Raw genomic sequence first — 24791 nt, 5'->3', positions numbered from 1 at the left:
TGGGAACCTCTAGCAGCAACTTTCCTGGAGACCTCAGTGATCAGGTAGGGGTATAAGGGATTAGGCAGTCCTTAAGGTATCCTGGACCCAAGTTGTTATGTGCCTTGAACCCTGGAGAATACAGGCAGCCAATGCAAGCTTCTCAGTACTGAAGTTGTGTGCTGGTGGTAGTCTGTCCCCACCAACAGACCAGCCCTGGCATTTGGCACAAGATAGAGTATCTGGACCAGATCCACAGGTAGCCCCAAATAAAGCATGTTGCATAATGAAATACTGAAGTTACCAATGAATGAATCACCACGGCCAGGTTTCCCTGTCCAAGAATGGCAGTAGTTGGCATATCGACCGCAGCTGGTTGAAGGCAATCTGAGCCATTGAGACTACCTCAACCTTCAGTGACGAAGATGGATCCAGCAGCACTCCAAAACTATGAACATGATGTTTCAGAGGGAGTTTATCCACATTTAGAATAGGCTACTAGCCAATCTCTCAGACACAGGAACTACCCATACACATTGCCTCTGTCTTCCCAGGGTTCAAACTCAGTTTACTGGCCTTCATCCAATCCACAACTGCACCCAGATGATGCTGATGCAGATCATGCACAGACTCTCCTGACTCAGGTGGTCTGAAGAAATAGAGATGTGTGTCATCAGAGTACCAATGACACTTTGGCCCCAAACTAAGGATTGCTCCCAAAGGCTTCATAGAGAACTTGGTATAAGATTGTGCCTTGTGATGCACCACAGTGCAGAGACCACAAGACTGAAACACAATCTCTGAGTGGTCTTGCAGGTAGGAGTAGAACCACTGAAAAACATCACCCCTCAATACTAATTTCATGGATGATATCAAATGGTATTGAGAGCTGCTGAGAGATGGAGATGGAGAAGCAGAAACAGAGCCACACTCCTCCTGTCTTGTTCTTGATAGACTGAAACAGATCCAGATAACTGGTATTCTCCAGGAACTCCTGTAAGTGCTCCACCCACCCACCACTTTTCACCATGAATGTATGGCAGTGGTGAGACCTGAACAGCTCAGTGGTATAACTTTGCAGGCTCAATCCCCCCATATCTCCAGATACAGTTAAGACAGTGCCTGTCTGAAACCCTGAACAGTTGCTGCCAGTCAGTGTAGATCTTACTGAAATAGATGGAGGGAAGACAAAACAAATTCCTTCCAGTAGCACCTTAAAGACCAACTAAGTCAGTTCTTGGTATGAGCTTTCGTGTGCATGCACACTTCTTCAGATAGTATCTGAAGAAGTGTGCATGCACACGAAAGCTCATACCAAGAACTGACTTAGTTGGTCTTTAAGGTGCTACTGGAAGGAATTTGTTTTGTTTTGACTATGGCAGACCAACACGGCTACCTATCTGTAGATGGAGGGAAGATCTGACACAGTATGCCATGCTTTTGTCCCTGAACCCTTGGGGTGAACACCCTCTGTATTAAACAAGCCCTGTGCTTATGTGGCAGGGATGTGGGTAGGGGAGAAAGGAGTTATGTACTGGAAGATGTTAAGATTTCTGGCTACTCCCCTGTTTGCTTGGCGGGGGGGGGCGAGAAGATTACGGTACAGAAGTCCAGGGGGCCCCTCAGCAGCAGTCTAAGCAAAGCAAGGGGATCAAGGCGGGGCCCCATTCAATCCCTGATCTAAAATTATCCAGCTACACCGCTGCAAAGCCCCACGTCTAGTATCAAAAGCTCCAGCCTCCCAGCCTGTTTTCTCCCTCGGGGACTTGGATCAGGAGCGCAGGCTGAATGGGCAGCGACAGGAGAGGCGCTAGGACCTCCGGGGGAGGGGAGGTGGATGCTTGCCTGCGCCTGCCTATTGCCCAGTTAGGGAGAGTTCAGCAGCGCCGTCTCTGATCTCTTCTGGCTCTGGCTCTCAGCAGCAGGTGGTGCCTGGGAGGGAAAAGGTGAGCGAGCTTTCGGCGAGCGAGGGAGGGAGAAAGGAAAGGCTGGGCGTGCGGGGGTAGGGTGGGTGGGGGGGACAGAAAGTGAGAGGAAGAGAGGAAGAGGCGTCCCAACTGCGTGGCTGTGCCTGCTCTGGCCCCAGCCTTGCCTTCGTGCCGGGGCGTTTTTGCCCAATGAGAGTCCACCGGAGGTGTCCGTCTTCCCCGCCTGCCCCCGAGCCCAGCCCTCCGGCGTGTCCTCCTCATCCCCCTTCCCAGCAGATGCCCGTCCATGGGGCTGCTTGCGAAAGGCTTCTTCCAGCCCCGACCACAACCAGCAGTGCATCTTGCCAGGGAATCGGCCGGCCAGCGGACAGCCGCCCGTGGGTGCAGGGCGTTTGACGGCGCCGCCTTCCCGAGCCGTGCCCAGAGCAGCAACAGCAGCAGCAGCCGTCCAGGTCTGGGCTGCGCTGAGCGGATCGATCAGGCCCCGGTCGTCGTCAGCCTCGCTTTCTCCTTCGCGCCCGTTGTAGAGACCCGAGGACTTGTCCTTCTCGAGACTACCTTCCCTCGGCCGGGGAATTATGCTGGGCTCCAGCCGCTGGGCTCGGATTGCCTGCGCGCCCGGGGACACTCGACGCACGTCCGTGGTCCCCCGTGCGCCCTCGCGCCTCTGCTTGCCCTTGGTCCTGATGCTGCTGACTCTCACGCCGCGGGCGGACTCCTCTTGGTGGTAAGTCGGCCCGACGCCGGGGCTCGCTCGCGCTCTCCTTCGAGGTTAGACGGCGGCTGCCGGCGAGGAAACTTGTCTCTCCCCGACGTCTAACAACGAGGCACCGCGTAGCAGCGGTGGCTGCTCAAGGTTCCGATTAGCTTGGTGGTGCGCTGCTCTGCGCTGCGCGCTGCTCGAGGCTGGAACTCTCAAAGCGTGCCACGGTGACGCAGTGCTCCTGAGCATGTGCAAAGCGCACGGTGCAGCGGCAGCAAGCGCCAGGACCTGTAGGAGTTGGGGAAGAGACGGGAGAGTCAGAGGGGCTTGTTCAAACTACTTACCAGTGATGTCGTTGGGTCATTTTAAACTCTGGATTTAATATGTATTGCTTATAGTATTTATATTCCGCTTTTCAGGCAGAGGTTTACTTAAGGTTATTACCCAGATGATACTAATGCGTAGCATTTCACTTTTTTCAAAATGAGGTTTAGTCAGCCCCAGTCCTGCTGCTTTTGAGGTCTGCTAGGTGGGTCCCTGGACTTTTATCCCGAAGTGCCCGATGGCCTGGCCCCCGTCCTTTCGACGTACAAGCAGGCCAGAGAGCCCCACACGCCACAAACGCAGTTGGTGATGGGGGCTCCTCGCTCCGGAGAAGCCCGCGGTGCCGAGAGGGGCAGAGCTTGGAGGGGGCGATATCGGGGTCCAGTTTCTCTCTTGAAGGGTTTCGGCTTGTCCTTGGCTTGTTCTTTGGAGAAGCACAGAGGGCAGCGCTGGTTTTTCATAAAACAACCAGGCGGGCTTGTTAGAGAAGTTGGGGTTTATTTATTGGGAGTGAGGGCGGTTGCGCTGCTCGGGAAGCCGGAGTGCGAGGCGTCAGTGGACAGAACCGAGAAGGGAGGCGGACGGGATGGCGCTGTCAGATGGGAATCCTGATCATTGATGGGCGATTTGATGAGGACGGGGATGGGGAAATGCCCGCTCACCGCGTAATTTTATAGAGTTCTTTGTTTTCTTAATCGTTTGATTGTAAGCCACTCTGGGAAAGGCGGAGATAAGTTTTAGGATTCGAACTATTCTCCTCCTCCTCCATAGGATAGGTGGCTGCAGAGCAGGTGCTATAAACCCCTTGCGCACCGACAAATGCCCTGCTTTAAACACGCGCACGAGAGCACGATCCAGCCTAAGCTAAGCCCGCGTGCAGCCCCATCCTTACTCCGGAGTAAGTCCCACCGGGGGAGCCTTCCAGGCCGTTTCTTTCAACGGACGGATTCTGTACGTCCTCCCCTTGGGAATCAATGGGCTTCGGTTTCGATGGGCTTTGGACGCATCCTGCTCCTAGTCTCAAAAGCGACGCCGTCCATTAAATCAGAGACCATGTCCTAAACCTGGGAGCCTTTCTACAGTCTGGCTGTCAGATCCTGAGTCTGTCGTTCTAGCTTGGAACTACCTGCCTGCTCCAGCAGCTAAGGCAGATCTGAGGTTTCGAGAACTTCATTGTGGGGGGGGGGAGTGCCAGAAGAGAGGGGTAGAGACGGAGGTCCCTTCCAGCGCGTACCTGGCGATGCAGGGGGATCGAAAGCGAGACCTTCCGCACGCGAGGCAGATACCTTGCCACTGAGCTATTTGGCCGGCAAGTGACAGCAGTTGCGCGGGCATGGCATTATGATGGGCTGCTCTCCTATGGGTTCCTTCTCTCGATCGTCTCCTTCTCTATGGGGCCTCCTCTATTTACCCACCTGCCTGTGGACTCGGTCAAGATTCTCCTGGCACCATAAAGGCTCACACCTTTTATTCCGGCGTAAGCTTGCAGGTGCTAGAAAGTCCGCTTCGTCAGATGTAAAATGGAATATAAATATACCTGGTGGAGTAGGAAGCGGGAAATGAAATGCAAGAAAGCGCAGAGAGTAACTTTGCTACAGCGAGCTAGAATGTGTGCGCAAGAAGCGCGCGCCCGTGGAGGGGGTCATTTCCCCCAAAGAATCTTGGGGACTGTGGTTTGCTAAGGGTGCTGAAAATTTTAACACCGCGAAGGGTAAGCTACAGTTCCCCGGATTCTTTAGCGTAAACAATGTGCTTTAGATGTGTGGTGTGTGCAAAAGCCTCTGAAAAAGCTGAGTTAATTGGGAAAGGAAAGCCTTAGAATCGTAGAATAGCAAGAGGGGGAAAGGGTCATCTAACCCAACCTCCTTGTCTCTCTGCTCAGACCCAAATGAGCCGAACGTGGCGTCCCAGCGCAATGCCCACCATGTCTGACTGGCAGCGCAGCACTGTTTCATCCCGTGGGGACGACCCCAAGACAATGGGTGTTTGGATTACAGCCTTATCGTACTCCTTTCCATCCCCATTTCTGGGATGTTAGCTATCTAACTCTAGTCATCCCATCAATCGATCTGTAAAATGTCCCTAGATATTTCCTCTACGTCAGGCATGGGGAGCCATTGCCCTTTATTTCCTCACTGCCTGAGTTGTGTGTCTGTCTGTTTTAATTCACCCTCCTATTCATCCTTAGCTACCTTGAACTCTCTTACTCTCCCGACGTGGTGCGCCATTGCTGTCATTTCGACTTCCCCACTCACTCGCCCAGCTTTAAAGTTCGCCCAGGGCTTGGGTTGGAGGGAGCGCTTTATTGGGCCCGGCCACCATTGTCCTCGACGGGGAGGAGTGGGGGCGATTCTTCCAGGCGGAAGGGCACATTCCCGTCGGGCCGGGCCGGTGATGGGCAACGCGGCCCCTTTCCAAGCTGCGGGTCTGACTCCCACGACGTAAGCCAAGCCTACAGCCTGTTATTGTTAGAGCCGCTGCGGCCGGCGTAAACATGACTTGAGCCTTGTTGATGACAGAGCCGCTTTAATTTAAAACTGTTTTTATTGTTCATACTTGGGAGTTAAACAAGAGCTCCTTCTTAAATGGGAACAGCTGTCAGTCTGCTCCCAGGTGCGAAGCTGCAGAAAGCGGGTTGTTTCTGCAGTTGCGGAGACGCGGGGTAGGTTCACAAAGACCGAATCGTCGCTTGAGGACCACAGCATGAAGGGATGACTTCCGCGCATCTGATTCCTTCTTTTCACATTCGTATCTCGCCCTTGACTTCCACGGTCCTGGGGAGCCCCCATTGTTCCCCACACAGATACATGCAACCCTCTTAATTATCTTCCACAACAACCCTGCGCGCTAGGTAGGTTAGGACTCGACGACAGAGAGACAGTGACTGGCCCAAGATCACCCACTGAGGTCCGTAGTTGAATCGAGATTTGAATCTAGGTCTCTCCAGAACAACACTCAAAGACCACGGGATTAAAATTATTCAATTTGCTGAGAGTTGAGCGGGTTCACACGTGCATGCTCATCACTTGAGGACTGCAGCATCAAGTGATGACTTGCGTGTTCAAAACAGGTCAGGACGCCCAACCAACCACTGCCCCTCATCCCCTCTCAAACCCCAGATTTTCTCCGTGGAATTAGATATGCACCTTCCACTGTCAGAGATCAAGGTCCGGTTCACACGTGTGTGTTCCGATGAGTGCCGCTTGAGTGTCTGGTGACAGGCACAACTTGCCAAACACGCTGCTTTTCCAGGGGTCTGGTTCACACATTCATTCACAACTCCAGAGTACAGTACCGTCAGTGATGCGCGGTCCTTTCGCCTTAAGCGATAAAGGCAAGATGGCTCTACATTTCCCAGCGATAGCGACATGCCAAATAAATACCCTATTCAGGGGGTGGGAGAGAGAGAGAGACATTTACGATGGTTAGATGATGGGAGCCAAATAAAGACATCTGTTTGCTTCCTTGGAATCATCTGCGCTTAGCACATACTTAGCAAGGAAAACAAAATGTTGAATAAATAGGAGTGCAGATTTGAAGACAGAACGAATATAAACACCTAACTGCAGCATATCTGAGGTTTTATTCAGCTGGAGTCATCTGGTTAGTGGTCCAACAAGGCAGTCCTATACTCAGAAGTAAATCCCACTGTGTCCAATGGGGTTTTCTCCCAGGTAAGCGTGCAGAGGTTGCAGCCTTACTGGAATTGAGCTAAATGGTATATATTTATTCTCGAGAAAGCATCCATAGGACCGGGTTGCATTAGGGTGTTTCTTTATTTTATATTTATAGGCAATATTTTTTGTTTAATTTTTTCATGGTCTAGAGACATTTTGATTTTAGAAATCCGACTCCGGATTGTATCTGCTTCTATGCGCCGTTTTTGGATTCTGAAACCCAAATGGTGTTTAAGGCAGTGCTGCAAAATTTAGGAGGGAAATCCGTAGCGTCACTCACAGGAGGGGATTTGGGTGAGAGGACACTGGAATGCAAGATCGGGCCACGAGACAATTCCAAAATCCATCCTGAAGTGTGAAGGCCATACATTTAACACAAAGAAGAAAATCGCAGCTGCAGCGCCCCAAATACTCTCTTATTCTTATTCTGGCAATTTAAAAGACGGTTCGGAATGCACCATATTAGCCGATTTCCAACACCCTGAATAGCAAGTGTTGAGACCGAGGCTGTAAATTTACCGAGGAGTAGGTCCCATGTGCAACCCAAAGCGCTAGCTTCTAACTTTGCAATGCCTGTTCTGATGCGATCCTCTCAGTTTTTGCGTGGTGTGAAACCTAATAGGGAGCGTCGGCCAACCATAAGTCCCAGTGACTCAGCTGATCTAGTAAGTCTAGCCCCACACCCACCCCTCGAAATAGCAGCCTCAGAGATTTCCCTCCCCTGAAGTCATTGCGGCTACGGTGGTTTCCCCATGAGGCTATAGGTTCCCCACCGCAGAACTAAAAGCACCTTGCCAATCTGAAGGTGATGCTCTTAGCTTGTCTTCAGAAGCAGCTATCGCTGAAACATCTGCTATAACTGGGCTGCAAAACTACCCCTTCTAAATAGGCAATTGTAGGAAATTAGGAAGCTGCCTTCAACTATTGGTCAGTCAGACCACTGATCCTTCTAGCTTAGCAGCTCTCCAGGATTTCTGGCAAGGGTTCCCAACCCCATCAAGGAGTTGTCAGGAAGCAGATGTTCTACCATTGAGTTATGGCTATTCTCCCCAAAATAGGACTGCACTGTAAACATCAGTGTCCAACTTACTTTCCCACCAATGGGTAAAGCCTCTTGTATGTATGGCGACTTGGAGTAAGGACTTCTCTGCAGTTGCATTCCAGTTACTGAACTGCCTCCACCCTAGAGGCATAGTTGAGGCAACACTGATGGGATTTCATACATAGTAAAGTTCTCTTAAAAGCTTATGTTACTTGCTTGAATATGTTTGGATCACTTTTAGGATTTAGCACTTGTGTATTGTTGAATTGATTAGCATTATGGTCAACATCATAATTGTTTTTTATAACTGGTACTGATATTGTTTGACTCTTACATGCAAACTGCTTTGTGGTCACCTGTGAAGGAAAATGGTTTACAAATCTCTACATATATTTTATTGTGTGTATTATTGCATTTATATCCCACCATTCCTCCAAAGAGCGCAATAGTTCTCTCCTCCTCTTCCATTATCTTCACAACAATCCTGTGAGGTAGGTTGGGCTGAGAGTTGGTGACTGGCCCCAAGCCACCCAGTGAGCTTCATGGCCAAGTGGGGATTGAATCCTGGTCTCCCAGATCTTAGTCTGACACTCTAACCAGCACACCATACTGGCTAACAAACCAGTTCATAGATTTCTATATCTCCCATCCACAAAATAGATACAACTGCTTGGTTACGGGTCATCAGCAGAAAACCTCATTATTTATTGCCTCATTCCACACCCCCCCCCCCAACACACACCATTCAAAGATACTGAGACAAGGCTAATCAGGTCTTTAAGAATGAAAAGCTTCAAATCTCTCAGCTCAGGTGGATATCTGTATGACTTCCCTACATAGGAAAGAACAGAGGTGGGATGGAAGCCCTCTATTCATAGCTCTTTTAGGAATTCAAGCTATAGTTCATTGAAATCTGGGTACTGAGCACCTATTGTGTTTTCATAACTTTTCTTTCTCAATCAGCTGATTCATTTTATCCCAGACGACTGCCTGAACTGTTATATATCTAATGCCATTAATACATACATGGTGCTTTTACAAAGAACAAATATAACATATTCCTTGTGATGTAAACTTTTTATTAAAGTTACTCCAGGCAGGTTCTTTATTGTATGTTCTTAGTGAATTCTTAGAGACAACATTTTAGTTGACGTACTTGAGAAAACAAACCAATGGTTGGAAGATTTCGGAGTCCTTGATTCCAGGTACCCTGGCTGTTTTCTCTTCAGCCTTCCATCCTTTTCTAAAACTGCTTCCAAACAATATTTCATCAACAACATCCTCTCTTGGGGATATAGCTATATTGCAAGCATGTATGGAGATGCTAAACTTGGATCCAAAATCTGGAGCTGCCATTTATGAAGACTTTGACTTTAAAAAAAAGAAAAGACAATGTTTCTTATTAATTAAAACAAAACAACCAAAGCTTGCATTAAAAACAAACAAACAAATTCATACATAAATAATAAATTGGAGCATCATGAATCCAATATTTGCCTTTTCTAACCCTTCTGAAACTTTCTTATAAAATTTCACTTTTCTTTCAAGGTTCCTGGAGCTTCAACTTCAACTTGGCAGCATAAGACACATTTCACTAAATCAACAAATCAATACAAAAGGTGGAGTGAAATAACGGAGGAGGATATTTTCTGAGGTTCTCCAGCAACTGCTCCAGATAATCAGAGGTTACACACACAAACACACTCCATCCTCAGAGAGGTGGAGGAAGACCTGTCAGTTGTATTCATACTTATCTGGTTTTTGACATTTTGCCTTTTAATCTTCCAGCACTTTCCCTGTTTAGCTGGCTGGATTCAGTGTTTCAACCCTCATTGACGAATGCTTCTGCTGAGTGGGGCAAAGATGGTCTCTTATGTGGAGAGTGTGACTTCCACAAAACTCTTTCCTTAGCCTTTCAGACCTTTAAAAAAAAAGGCAGTATCACTGATATTGCAGCACTAAGAATGGGCAGCATATTATCTGATCTAGACTGCCAAATTCTTGGGGAGATGGATGATCTCCAAACTTGTGCCTAGAGGAAATGCTCAGCGTTTTCTCCTGCCATTTCCCCCCGAGGCAGAATCATAGAAAGTATCGAGTCAGTTCTGCTCTCTGCTGTGCTTGAAAAGGAATTCTCAACCAAATGCTTCTTCTAAACAGCAAGGAGTTATGAATTTTCAGTGATGTCAGGGACAGCACAGATTGCTTCACAAACCAGCCCCCAGGAATTCTTGGAACACCAGCGTGGTGGTTTGCAAATGGATGTGTATATAAAAAACTTGTAACTCTAAATAAATGTTATTTGCAATACAACAGAAGCTCAAAACTGTGGCAGATGGGCTCCATAAGGTGGTTGCAGCAGTTTTAACTGGGGGATCCTTTCTCAGTATTGTGGTTGTGGTTGGAGAACTTCACAGACTTCTGAATACTGTGATTACTCAACGGGAAGAGAGTGGTCTATATAGAGATGACATTTATAATGCCTTACAAATATTCCTTGATCAAAGACCAGATTCTCAAATGGAATTATGTTGGTATCTCTGATATCAATACTTCCTTCTGACGGAACAAGATCCCTGCTGCTATACACACTTACCTAGAAGTAGTCTCATTGAACTCAGTGATACTTATTTCAGAGCAGGTATGCATAGGATTGTATTGTTAGGCCATAATCCTACACATGCTTAACTGGAAGCAAATTCTCCTGAATTTATAGCACAGGTGATCCACTGTGACTATAGTCCTTCTGTGAGTCCAAGCTTGGATGCAAAATCCATTTACATACATATCTCTTGAGGGAGGGGGGGGGGAATCCTCGTGTTTTATTAATTAAAATAAACCAAAACAACAAAGGCTTGCATTGCAAAAAAAATAATAATACATTCCTAAATAAAAAAAAAAATTGGGGCATAAATAAATTCAGTCTTTGCCTTCTCCAACCCATCCAAAGCATTATCATAAAACTTCTCTCAGACAGCAAGTATCTGTCAAGCCTCCCAGAGCTCCAGCCTTACTTTGCCAGTTAACTAACTGTTGCAGCAACACAGACAGATAGCAGGACTGGCCCAAGATATTTTTATTCCCAAGTTGTAAAATCCATAGCATGATAGTCAACAAAGTTTTACACAGAGTGAATTCACTGAGGTTAATGGACATGATTAAGTTAGGTCCATTAATTTCAATGGGTCTACACCGAGTGAAATTTAGCTGAATACCTCCCATACAGGGTATGTAATTGATCATCATCATGGTTAACTAGTGCCCACCGGCACTATCTCAAAACATGAAATGTTTTCTTTTTCTTGATGGTTCCTGAGATCAAAGAGTGGTTTAGTCTATATTTGGATACAACTGGACACCATTTTGGATGAAGCTGGGGGAATGAATATTTTAAAACCACGGATTTTAACTACGGATTTCAAAACTGCTCTGATTTTTTGTTTATTAGAATTCCCAGGCAACACTGAGTAAGAGGCTGCCAGTAACTGACACCCTTTGAACAGCACCCAAAAAGTTGTTGCTTGAAGCAGATACCACATTTTGCCTCACGGTAGGGCCAGCACAGCCTGCATTGTCTCACCAAAGGCAGCCTCCCAGGCTTGGAAAGCAGGCCTCAGTCCAGAGGTCTGTGGAATCTTATGCCTGAGGAATCCTCTACTTTCCCTTGTAACTACCCACTGCATATATTTTTATTTATTCATTACAATTATAACCCAGCTTTCCACCAAGGAGCTCAAGGTTGTATATACATAGTTCTCAGTTTCCCCCATTTTTATCCCCACAAGAACACTTTGAGATAGGTTAGACTGAGAGATGGTGACTGGACCACAATCACCCAGTGAAATTCATGGCTGAATGGGGACTTGAACCCAGGTCTTCCAAGTCCAGCACTCTAATCACTACACCACACTGATCAGAGGGGCCAATATTGAGGGAGTTGGAGTTGAAACAGCAGCATATGTTCAAACCAGCCAAGAGACACACTCAGGATCTGGCCCTAACCTTGGCCACCAGCCTTGCTTCAGAGCTATTTGGAGCGGATTAGAGGCATGTGGCTTCTAAACATAATCGGTGCAATAAACAATCTTGGTGTAAATATCTAAGTAGAGTTTACTCATTGCTGAGATGGGGTTAGCAGTCAGAGAGCGGGATTTCAATTTAAAGCTGGAAGTTGAGTTTAAGCGAACTGTACACAAGCACATGTGTTTGCAACACACTGACACCACACGCAAAAAGCCACACAGACACATTTCCCCGCCTCTTGTAAACTCTCGTTCACATGCACCATTAGCTAATCTGTTTAACTGAAGCTGCTGTTTCTAAAGTAGTCACACACACACACACACACACACACACACACACACACACACCATCCAGCATCAGAACAGGTCAGACATCCAAGTTCCCATTTTGATATCGCTTCTCCATAAACGTGGAGAGGGAGATTTTTAAATCTATTTGGTAGGTCTGCTTGCAGCAAGGAGGGAAAGAGAATGGGGACAATGGGGACAGATCCACACTATAACATGCAAAGCATATTCACCACACTTTTTAAGCACATGACTTCCCCCAAAGAATCCTGGGAACTGTAGTTTTCAGTTACCTTTCCCCATAACCTTAACAACCTACATTTCCCAGGATTCTTTGGGGGGAAGTCATGTGCACTGCATGTGCATCAAATATATTCTATAGATCTACTCAGTGTGTGCATGAGTGAGGGCAATATTTCAGCCACAGAACCCCCTTCCACTTGATACAAAGTAAGGATGGGGAACATTTTTCAGCCTGAAGGCCCCATTCCCTCATAGGCAACCTTCTGGATGCCACCTGTCAGTGGTGGGTGGAGCCAGAGACCTTTGTACAGTCAGAAGTCAGAAGCTTCTACATACACCCACATCCTTCATCCAGGCAAACAAGAAATTCAAGGACACATTCCAGGCAGGCAAAAGCACTCAAGGAGGCCACAGAGTGGGAGTATTGAGGGGAGTGGCCTGGGACAAGTCCCAAGACCTGGGGGGTTACAGAGGTTCCCACCGCTTGCATATGGTGTCTGTAGAAATGCACAGGATCTACTTCTTCCAGGTGTAACATCTCCAGCGAGGACAACCAGATTGTGGTTTATTTATTTCCTCCTTTCAGTTAAGAGAGGCTCTGTGCAAGTGAGTTTTCCTTCCTTCTCACTTCAAGCTGCAGGTTCTCTCCTTCCTTTCTGAAGGTATGGGGGTTCACAGTGTCAACTTGATCCCATCTGGGTCTTCATTAACACACACACACAACTCGTCAGGTTGTCTCCTTCTTTTGAGTCCATTTCCCCTAGACTCCTCCCATTCTTCTAACTCCTCCCTGCTGTTTATCACTCTCCTGCTACCTTTCTGGATAAAAGACTGAGTTACAAACCAGGAAGACCCTGCTTCAAATAACATCTCTGCCATGAACTCACTGGGTAGTCTTAGGCAAATCACTCTCTCTTAGATTCATTTCTCTCATGCAACTTGCAATATGGAAACAGTACAGAGTTGCCTTGAAGAGTTGTTGTAAGGCCCTCCAGATGCTGCTGGACTACATCTTCCTTCATCCCTGGCCAGGCCTGATAGGAATTGGAGTCCAGCAACATCTGGAGGGCCAAAGGTTCCTCAGCCCAGCCTGTTATAAGGATTAGAACCAGATCACTTGCTTTGAACTCTTCACCATGTAGTACAAATGTTAAGTGTTGTTATTATTCCCTCTGATGTTTCTTATATGTTCCCATTTTCCTTCTTTTGTCTTTTTCATTTTTGGAAGCTGTTGAAAGTGTCTTGGCCTCATTGTCTAGGTTTTGGCTTCTTCTACTTCTGTCTGCATCCTACCTCAAAAATATGTTGTCTGGGTTTGCTCAGATTCCATTCCAGAAGATGATTTGGGGAGGAAGCACAAGGATATTTGCAACCAAGAGAGCATGGGATTGGTAGAGACCATAGCTACTCTGTGTTTCAGTGCAGATTTCCACATCCCATAGCTGTGAGGGGTTTCATAGGCCTTCGTTTTCAGAACTCTGGTCTATCAGATAACAGTGTCCAGAAGGGGACTCTTGGATCCAGGGTTAATGGTTTGTGTTTCTCACTAGTATCTGACATTGCATCAGAAGCAGGAAAGGAGTGTGACTCTAAGCTCCATAACTAATGCATGTGTGAATTGGCTCATCATGTGAATAATTAGTTACATGATGCGTACAAAAGTAGCAAATTAAATGCTAACACATTGTGAAACCAGTATGCAATCTGCAATATATAAACAAGGCCAGCAATCATGGTTTAAGGGTGCTAATGAAGCCACATGCAATCCAAGAGATATATCTTTACAGCAGTGTGAGAATGCTGGGCTGCAGCTTTCAGCTTGCTCACTGCTTGACCCAGCAACAAATACTGGACAGTCTGCCATGGATGAGGAAGATGACTGATGCCAACATGGATCAAATGAGTATACAAATCCAAGTTCACTTTCAGCAAATTGTCATAATTTGGTTCATATGTTAATTCATAATATGGAGAGACAAAGACACACTAGATGGAAATAGAAGCTAATAAATATCGAAAGGTACAATGCCCCAACAGCTTCTACCTCAGACATCCCAAATTGATAAAAGTAAATGTTCTGCAGGGCTTGAGCTGAAAACCACCAAACTAGTGGCAGTATTAAAATCTCCAGTGAAGCTGTCACCACGTTAAATGTTTTCTCATTTGCATACTCACTTAACTGAGAGTACGTCTTATTGAATCAATGGTTTTAGTTCTGAGTAACATGTATAGGATTGTGCTGTTATAGTTCTAGAATTCCCCCCACCCCACCCCAAGTATGAGAGCAGATGGGTTTGTTCTGTTCACCATTATTTCATCTAATTATATTCTCTGGTTCATGTTTCATTCATTGGAGAGTTCCCCCCTCAAAACAGGGGTTGAGAACTTTAGAAGTATGTCTTTGGCTTCTAGGGCTGCATGTAATTTGCATCTCATCATTGCTCATGCAATGAATATTAGTTTCCCTGTGTTTATATAAATGCTGTGCAGATGCCATAGTCATGTTATGTCTATTCTACAATTTCCTTTTTCCTTTCCTTTTTTTGGAAACTATTACCGTCATATTTGATGATTTCAACTAAATCTTGAGGTACAGATTCTTGTGACTGAAATCCCATGAAAGTTCTGTTTTACTGGCCTCAGTGCTTCCACACCTTTAGGGTTTTTATTCCTCTATTTATTTGCTACCCCATTGTCAAGGCCGCCTTTTGATGTTGCCAGAGATAGAAGTGTGTGTGTGTGTTGTTGAAATTGCTTTCCTGCTGTATCCTACCTTTTAGCAGAAGAAATAGCTTTTGATGCAGAAGTATAAAAGACAGGTGGGGAGTCTCTCACAGATGAGGGCAAGCTGGGGGAAAATAGCTAATGCCAGTGATGGAGGAGCAGTCAGGCTTAAATATTAGTACAGAAACAGAATTTTGAAGAGGGTACCAGCACAGCAATGAATTAGTACAGAAACAGAATTTTGAAGAGGGTACCAGCACAGCAATGAAAGTGAATCTTCAGTTAGCAGAGGCATTCCAAGGGGGAAAAGTGATAGCAGTAAGGGCAGCTATGTGTGGGTAGTCGTTGACTAGGACACAGATAATACAAAACTGTCAGAGGCACCCAATGCCATACTTGCATGTGCAGAAAGACTTCTGTGAGTGCAATGGAACTTCCCTTCCTTCTCCTCCAACCTGTACGCCTCCAAATCTACACTGGAGCATTGGAGGAAAGCTCAGAGCAGAAAGGAGGAGCATGGCGAAGGGGAGCGGGGAGCGGATTTCAGTCACTGTATTGAATCTGCAAGTATATACTTGGATAAGGTAAAGGTAAAGGGATCCCTGACCATTAGGTCCAGTCGTGACCGACTTTGGGGTTGCGGCGCTCATCTTGCTTTATTGGCCGAGGGAGCTGGCGTACAACTTCCGGGTCATGTGGCCAGCATGACTAAGCCACTTCTGGCAAACTAGAGCAGCGCACAGAAACACCGTTTACCTTCCCGCCAGAGCGGTACCTATTTATCTACTTGCACTTTGACGTGCTTTTGAACTGCTAGGTTGGCAAGAGCAGGGACCGAGCAACGGGAGCTCACCTCGTCGCAGGGATTCGAACCGCCGACCTGCTGATCGGCAAGTCCTAGGCTCTGTGGTTTAACCCACAGCGCCACCCGCATACAACCCAGTATTTCAGACAAAACCTAGAATTTCTTGGTCAAAACAAAATAAAAAAATTCCTTCCAGTAGCACCTTAAAGACCAACTGAGTTAGTTCTAGGTATGAGCTTTCGTGTGCATGCACACTTCTTCAGATACCTTCAGGTATCTGAAGAAGTGTGCATGCACACGAAAGCTCATACCTAGAACTAACTCAGTTGGTCTTTAAGGTGCTACTGGAAGGAATTTTTTTATTTTGTTTTGACCATGGCAGACCAACACGGCTACCTATCTGTAACTAGAATTTCTTGGGTTGAATTGGATCTGCAACAAAAGTGCTGCAGTGTTGCATTCTCCCTCTTCAGGATTCCAGCCACTTCCCCTCTTATCTACCAACAACTACTTTCCCCCCCTAGTCTTTTCACCCCCAACTATCTGTCAGTCAGCATCCCATGACCACTGAGCATACTTAGTCCTCATTGGACTTCTTTTCTAAATAGTTTTGTAGGTTTCTTTTGTAGCAGAGATATTTCCTATCACCTAGTAAGCCGATCCTTTTACCTGAAGATGCCAGGGATTGAACCTGGGCCATTGTGCATGCAAAGATTGTGCTTTGTCACAGACTAAGCTAAGCAAATATCCTTTCTTGGAGCCAAGTGGTCATTTAAAATTGCAAGCATTAAGAGCCTTCCACAACTATAGTTCTTCTGCAGGCATTTGCTTTTCAGAGGAAACATAAAATAAGACAATGTGAAGGTCATTCATTTTATGACTTTGGCAAAAACTTGCTAGCATTATACAACCAATCTCAATCTACTTTCCTGCACTTTACATTCCTGGCCCCTGTGGCACCTTTCACAAATATGTGCTGCAATGGCACAGATTGGTATGTGGAGGTTTCCAAATTGGTCTAGACTTTAAAGATAATGGGGCTCACCCCCAAAGTTCATGAACTTCATGATGAACCTGATCTCATCATGGATCGGCTGTAGAACACAGAACTCGTGTTGAGTTTTGGCAGTGGAACACATAGGCTGAATTTGGAAATCACACAAAAAAACCCTTTATTTTAATTAACCAGAGTTTGTCATGTGATTAATTAAACCCAACACTCTGGTTAATACTAACAGTGGTTTGTACAAAACAAGACAACTTCAAAGCATAGGTCATGGGTAGACAAACTAAGGCCAGGGGGCCAGATCCGGCCCAATCACCTTCTAAATCCGGCCTGCGGACGGTCCAGGAATCAGTGTGTTTTTGCATGAGTAGAATGTGTGCTTTTATTTAAAATGGATCTCTGGGTTATTTGTGGTGCATAGGAATTCGTTCATTTTTTTTCCCTCTTCAAAATTTAGTCCCCCCCCCCCCAAGGTCTGAGGGACAGTGGACCGGCCCCCTGCTGAAAAAGTTTGCTGAACCCTGGCATAGGTTATGAAGCTGGCTTGTTTCAATAAAAGAAGTGAAAGGGAGGCCAGAATGTCTCTAAGGATGTACAGAGTGTCTTAATCCTTAGGTGACTGAAAATAGGAAGCAGGTCTGAAGATAATGGCTTCTAGGAAATTTAAACCTCAACATCTCTCCTTTGGAAATTAACAGCCTCCCATATCCATCCCAACCCCATGAATCCTGTATGTTGTTATAGAATACCCACAACATACATTTGGAGGAAATCCATTGATGGGCTGATTTGAAGTGATTTCAGTGGTATGAAAGTACATTGCACAAAATATGTTTAAAATTATTATAGAATGAGGACAGGGAAATAAAAATAAAGCCACCAAAATGAAGTCAGGATAAGAGGTAGCTGTGTGTGACCAACGGTGTCAATTCAGTACTGTGACTGTACGTGAGGAAATGAGGACTATTAATCATTCCACAGTGTCAACTTATTTTAACAGGCCAGGATAACCTCATTTCCAACAGGGTTTAACGAAGTAGTAAGAGTTTATAATAATATTACTTTTTTAAGAAGAAGAAAAAATCTTGCTTTTATGCAACATTTTGCATTCCAAGGTGCTTTGCAACCCATTGCAAAACTGATATCGATGGCTGAAGATATGGGTGTGGTTTTTTTTGGAAAAGGGGCATGCAGCCTATAGCTGGATCTGCTACAGAGTGCAAAGTACACCAAGTCTCTCCTCTAGACAAGCCAGCACTGGCAGCTGAGTGACCCAAACAGCTGCCCAAGACTGCACCACTGTCAAGATAACACGATGCCCTTTCCAGATCAGCAGATGGGGAAACTGAGAAAAATATGTGGCCCATTGCCTAGCAATTGTTTGGGTCTTTTCCACAATTCTCCCCTGTCTGGCCAAAGAGGCCTCATGTCAACTTTAAAGTCATTGAACAAAGAGGAGGGGAAAGGCTTCAGTATCCATGTGCAATGTGGGCACATAAAAAGTTGACACTCCCTTTGCACTTCTTGGAGAAGCCTTAGCAAGGCTAAAGGAGCAGAACAATGCCACACCGAAAAGGACCAAGCACCATACTTTTTTTTTTTTTTAGCACGGTAACATCTATTTTCTGTGACTCCCTGCCTATTTCTATCAGGCAGGCAATTTTATTGTACTGTTTTGTGTGCGTACTAAATACTATCAGAACAGATTTTGAAACTACAGATTTTATCTATATTTTGATGTTTTTATGTTAGGTATTGTTTTTAAGGTATGCTTTATCACACTCCCTGAATGTATTTATACTATTTTACATAAAACTGCTAAATTTTAAATTATTACTAAGTGGTATATAAATCTATAAAAAAATAAAATGGCATGCCCCCCTTTTTAAAGGTGTATTCACTACCCTCATTTTGTATACTATTTTATACATTAAAAATCCTGAGTGGATTGTGGGAAAGTCAGTTTTGGCTTGTTGCCTGAGATGTGAAAATACTGAAGGGCAGCATTGATCTCAGGTAGAGTTGAGGGACAAATTTGTTTCAGTTTGCATGGAACAGTGAATCTACCTAATTTGCATGTCCTAAAATAATACATAAACTGAAACACAGACATCCTTCGAAATTAATGGTGCCATGCTGTTCTACAACCAAATAAGTGTTACAAAAATGGACATACCAAAGTGCACATATTAATGAAACAAATGTTTAAAAATTTTAATTTTTGATTGTATATCAGGCAGAATGTGCACGTTAGGAGAAAGTCACACTCAAATGCTGATGAATTTTCGTGAAGCCTTTAAAAATATATAACAAAACTATATAGAAATCTGCACGACTGAACTTAAGATTGGGGGGGGGGGGGGAGTGACAGAAATCAAAACTGTCAGACTCACCCATGACAGGAACTTGTATCCAAGTCACAAATGACAGGTGGCTCCTGAGCTTTGCAGAATACAATATCATGTACCATAATGCATTGTGCTTAATGAGTCAGACAACATCCCATGCTACACATCTAAAGTGTAGTCTTTAAATAACCAACTGCCAAACCATTCATACACCCACCTACCCCCTCTCCCCACCCCATAGAAAAACATCCTGTATATCTATAACTCAGGCTTCACTCTGAAATTCTAATTCAATTGAGAAAGCTGTGATGGTATCCACTGTTGAGCCGCGAAGGGATTACATGTTTAGCATTTCTTCCAAATGATACTGTGGGTAGTAAGCCAAACTATAGACCTCCTAAATATTACCAGCAGTCAGCCTTCAGTCCCAACACAGGCAAACAACAATAAGGACATTTTGAAAGGAGTAAATTATAAAATTCTGACTTACATTTTGAAGAGGGGTAAATTATCATCTTGTTCCAGGCAATACATTGAACCAAGAAGGCACTTTAAGCTTACCTGAAACAGGGCTGACACAATGTGTCATTATCATTAGTAGAATCATGAATGACCGCTCCCTGCTTAAAATGGGGGGCACCCTTTGCGTGGACGCGCGCAGCCCCTGGATCTGGAGCGGCTTCATCAGCATAGGCTTGGCTTTGCCTTCCCTCAGGTGGGATACCTGGAGGTCTCCGCCTACCTCAGTCAGTTGTCCAATCCCACCTGGGGGAAGCGTTGCCAAGGAGACCAGGCCAGGTAGGGGAGGGATTACCTGCCCACACAATAGAGGGAGGATCTTACCTGGGAATCCTCACTTGGCTCCAGAGCTTCTCCCACCCTACCCACCCTCAGTTAATGTCTTATTTTGCAGGTTAACTTTTCTTCACAGGTTTTGCAGGTTAACTTTTCTTCACAGGTATGCGGGCGCTGCTACATTAAGGTCGCTGTTAAAGGGCCAGAAAGGTTTCGCCTTTCCCATAGCAAAACGTCACAACTTTGGCGGTATCAGGCCTTGGGCAGAATCCTTTAGTCCATCTTCCTCTTTGCAGAGGCAATACCAGGGTTCCCCATTAAAGGGGTTTCTGAAGGGAGGCTTTGACCGTACGCCGAAAGGTCGTCATTGCTCTCCCCTGTGGTGGCGGCGTAACGGGGGCGGCTATCTCTGCTTGAACATATGTTCTCCAGAGCCGGCCCATCCCCCCCCCACACACACTGGATAACCCTGATGCTTCCTAGGTCCCCGGCTGGGGACTGGGGAGGGAGAACGCCCAATGTCTGAGCCAAGGTCTACCCACATTTGAAATTTAATAAAGTTGTGGCCAATTTAATCCCATAGCACGTTGTCTTGAGTCATTATTCCACATGACGGGGGGGGGACCGCTCGGGATCTGGGGACTCCGCCTGTCCACACAAATCATATCCACACACACTGGTTGCCATATAGATCAGGGATGGGCGCTCCATGTGATGTTAAACTGCAAGTCTTAGTGGAAAGTCATCTGTCCCCCCTGCTCCCCATTGTAACTGTTGGCTGGAAGAAATTGGCCACGCTGGCTGAGAATGATGGGAGCTGGACTCTAATACTATATGGAGAGACACATTCCCAACCCTGCCTCAAAGCACGCCAGTGACTCTTTTGGTTCCCAAGGCCAGGAGCAGAGGCTCCTTGTGCTCTGAGGGAAAGGATATATCCCTCTTCCACAGAATGACATTTTAACAACTTTGCATTCCCACCCCCACCCCACCCCCGGGCAAACCTTGTGTTCAATTTTCAACCCGTTGTACTGGGCGAGCTCTCTTTTCATTTGAGAGCAGAGCAGAAAATCATCAGCTGGGCCACATGAACAGGGTAGGATAACAAGTAAGATGAACATCTGGATTCCCCTGAGATTCTGGCTACCCACTTCCCTCATGGGAGCATGTGCTCACCGGGAATACACGCTTGTTGGGGTTTAAAATGAAACGTATGTTGCTGAGTAAATAGACAGGGCAGCCTCTGATTGTTGTGTTTATCCAAGAAGCAATTTAGGATTCTCCTTGTTTATTGGAAGAAGAGCCAAAGGATTCTTACAACAAGGGAGGGGGGAGCACAACAAATGGGAGGCGATATGTGACAGTTTTCTTCTGTTGTCTTGAGGGCTGCGTCAAGGGCAGGCTGCATTAAGGGGCCAGGGAGAGAGCAAGCACTTGGCAGTTGCAGATCTAGATCTGTGTTGATAACAGATTCACTCATGGAAAATAAAGGCAGGCGGGGGGTGGGGGGGGAGAGAGAAAGCCACATAATAAAATTTCACTTCTCCCAGCCCATCTAATGTGAATTCTTCTGCAAAGTGCCAAGCAGATTCAGAGTGGGAGAAAGGAAGAGGGAGGACAGAGTAGCGACTTATTCTGAAACCTCTTAGGCTTCATCAGAAGGATAAAGTTAGGACCAAACTAGTTGACGCATTAAAAGCATATCGTGTCTGATTTTTCTCATTTAAATAGCAGTGATGGGGAGAGATGTGCAATCAGGATTGGGACTGTGGTGTAAGGAGAGGGGTGGTGAAGAGGGTTGGGGGGGGTATGACTATTTTGGCATGTCTGTTTCTCATCCTCCCATCGTTAACAAGTTTTCCACATTTCCACACCAGTTTGCTTTAAAAAAAAAAGAAAAGAGTTCTCATGGAAATTCAAGAGCATTTTAGTGAAAATTCATCCTTACTCCACACATCTTTGTGTTTTGCTTAGCATACACATTTTTTTCAAAGCACTTTTCCCTTATGTAATGCATTTCCATAGGCTATTTTCAATAATATATGCATTTCTGTACATTTTGCTTGGCTTCCAAACTGCATTGCAAAGTTCAGAGAACAGCAGATTTCAAAAGGAGGCCATGTTTTAGTTTGTGCATTGTTTCAGAAACTGCAAATTAGGTAGATTTGCCCTGCTTGCTCCACCACCTCTGCCAGAAGCAGAGAAGCAATGCTGCTAGCGGCGCTGATTTCAGATCGGATCACACCAATTTTGGGTGAGATCCTGCCCAAAATCACACACGCTGCAAGATCACAGACTATTTTGGTGAGTTCTCAGTCAGAATTGGTGCAATCTCGCTTGAAGTTGGTGCTGCCTGGCAGGGTGCACAGCACTGGCAGAGCGGGCAGTGGCAGCAGTGGTGGTGGCAGCAGCAGGTATGGTGGTGAGAGTGGCAGCAGTGGCAGGGTGGCACTTCTAATATGTACTGTAACCATGGCCTTTGCCTGATTCGCAGGTTAAATGGGAGTTGTGTCAATGATGTGGTATTCGCTGGAAGTACTGTTCATGGTTTGAAATGGAGATTTACTTGGAATTCAGGCCTGAAACCTTTCAGTGACCAAGTCCAGTCTAAAAATGTGAAGGCATAACAATGGAGAGGGAGAGCATTTCTGAACATGTACAGAATACCTTTTCCCTCGGCTTGCTCAAATGAGTAAGTAACCAAAGCGATCTCCCACACATCCAAACTCTCACCCATCTCGTAGCCAGTGTAATATATTCATTTCTCCTTGCTACTCCAGTAAACAGGTGTTTCAGAAAGAGGCAATAGTGAAACAAAGAAATGTGTACAACATGGGGAGAGAAACTTCTTTCAAACCACTTTCAATGTTCTTAAAAATTGTTGTTTCCCTGCAAGCCCTGGTTAATGTGCCGGCTTAGCTCAGATAGTGAGGTTCCTCACTTGGCTGGAAGGTTCAGTTCAAGTTTTAAAAATGCTACTGCTAATTATTCTGTTTGGCTTTGCAGAGCATCACTTTTTAAAAGCACAAAGAGAATCTGCATGGGACTGAACAAAGTGGCTGAATCTCAGCAGATTTTAATCTTATTTTAAGCAACTGGTGGCCCCTTCCATTTAGTACACAAAGACCTTAAATGTTACACACAATGAAGGAGATACAAAGAAAAATATAATTCATCTGTCACACTGTTACAATTTGTGATCATTGTGATTCATCTGGAGGAATAATGGTGCATGCCTGTTTTAAAATGGAATATGCTGCCTAGAATGGGATATCCATTATGTTCTTTGGGTCTGTAGCATTCTCTGCTGAAATAAGAGATGCCATGTTAGAATATATGGCAGTCATGGCTGTGTGTGCATGAAGAGTCTGCAGAGTATGCAGGAGTCTCAGACATCCCCCACATCTCAGGTTCTGACATTTCACCCACGGATACATCTTAGCAACAAATGCTGGCTAAAAAGCTGTCAGAAGGCTCATTTTTGTACTCACCATTGAAAGATCCTGTTTACATTTTTATTAACTCAAGAGGGCTTGAATTAACTCATCAGTATGTTAAGCACATAATTTTTTTATGATTTTAATTGTTTTCTCTTTAACCTGCTTTTGTTAGTCCTTCCCCCTCTTGCATCTCATAACACAAGCTCTCTTTTCACTCTGGACTATGGCAAGGTTCCCCCCCTCAAAAAAAAACCCAGTTATACCTTCTTCTTTTCCCCTTTGCATACCCCACAGGATGTGTCTGTCCTCCTCTTTTTCTTTCTACAGTCCCCCCCAATCTGTTTCTTCATCCATCCATCAATCCTTACCTTCCTTCTCACTGAACACAGCACACAAGTCTTTTACTCTCCCAGCCAGGGCCAGCCCAATACATTTTGGCACCTGAGGCAAACCACAAAATGGTTCCCAGCTCCCTGTCAAGGAAGAATGGGTGTGGAATAAAGATTTACACTGGGACCCGCTGCCCCTGTGCATCCTGCCACCTGAGGTGATTGCCTCACCTTGCTTCATTAGGGAGCTGGCCCTGCTCCCCGTAATCCACACACTGAGGCAGAGCGTGTCAGATGGGCAGGAGGACAAAGTGGTGCCAACTCCATCACAAGCTTCTGAATCCATGGAGAAAGAGAAGCCATGAAGATGTGCCCACCCAGATAGCATCCTTTCATTCCCACCTTTCTTTGTAGTGGGCTTGAACCAACTTGCCCACCAAGAGATGGGAAAGGGCAAAGAAACAAGAGGTGTTAGAAAGATTCCCCCAATCAGCTTACGTTGCATAGGTCCCATTATAGTCCAGCTCAGGTTATTAATGGTACATGAAAAGAAAGGCCTAACTTCAGCCTGATCACAGGCTTTGTAAAGTTGTTGCTACTTTCCCATTTGGCGCATTTCTGCACAATGCAAGCAGTTGGTGTCGGTTCCAGTTCTTTAGTGGCCCGAATTTATTTATGCCTGTGCTAACTAGATACAGAGCACGCCTGCTAGCTAACATTGCATGCAAAGTAGGTCTCCGAAGTTTCTTGGCCTATCACCGCAGACAGTAATCACCTCACACAGCATGACGCTGGCGCTTTGGAAGTGGGACTTTTGTTGGCAAGGTGGACCGCAGGGGGAAAAGAGCAATTAGTGACCTTCCTATGCTCTCTCCCTCTGGCTTTATCCTTAAAATAATATTTGCCTCAGTCAAGACCCTTGGCAGAAAAAGTGGACAAGAGTGTAAATCATTGGCTCCCTCTGTGAGTTGTGGACAATAACATGACTTGAAATTTTGCCTTAGGGAGGCTCTACCTGATGGCTCTGCATGAACATGTTTGGGGTCAGGAACGAGCTTCCTCCATAAAAGACTGGCAAACAACCATGAGTGGTGGAGCTCTGCTATCTTCTAATGTCTGCTCTTGGCTCCTTCACTTG

The 24791-nt window shown here is 45.6% G+C and overlaps 1 protein-coding gene across 1 annotated transcript in view; it reads left to right on the top strand.

Annotated features, from left to right (window-relative positions):
* The first annotated feature begins 1831 nt into the window (after window positions 1-1831).
* WNT2B (Wnt family member 2B) overlaps window positions 1832-24791 on the top strand; it is a 44962-nt gene continuing 22002 nt past the window's right edge. Inside the window, exon 1 of the mRNA XM_081865019.1 lies at window positions 1832-2634. Within this exon, the coding sequence (XP_081721145.1) occupies window positions 2486-2634 (149 nt within the window). The 5' untranslated portion in view covers window positions 1832-2485. The remainder of the gene's footprint in view (window positions 2635-24791) is intronic.

Source organism: Podarcis erhardii (genome assembly GCF_964252035.2).
Source record: "Podarcis erhardii genome assembly, chromosome: 6".
Taxonomy (NCBI): domain Eukaryota; kingdom Metazoa; phylum Chordata; class Lepidosauria; order Squamata; family Lacertidae; genus Podarcis; species Podarcis erhardii.
This window is presented reverse-complemented; position numbering and strand designations above follow the sequence as displayed.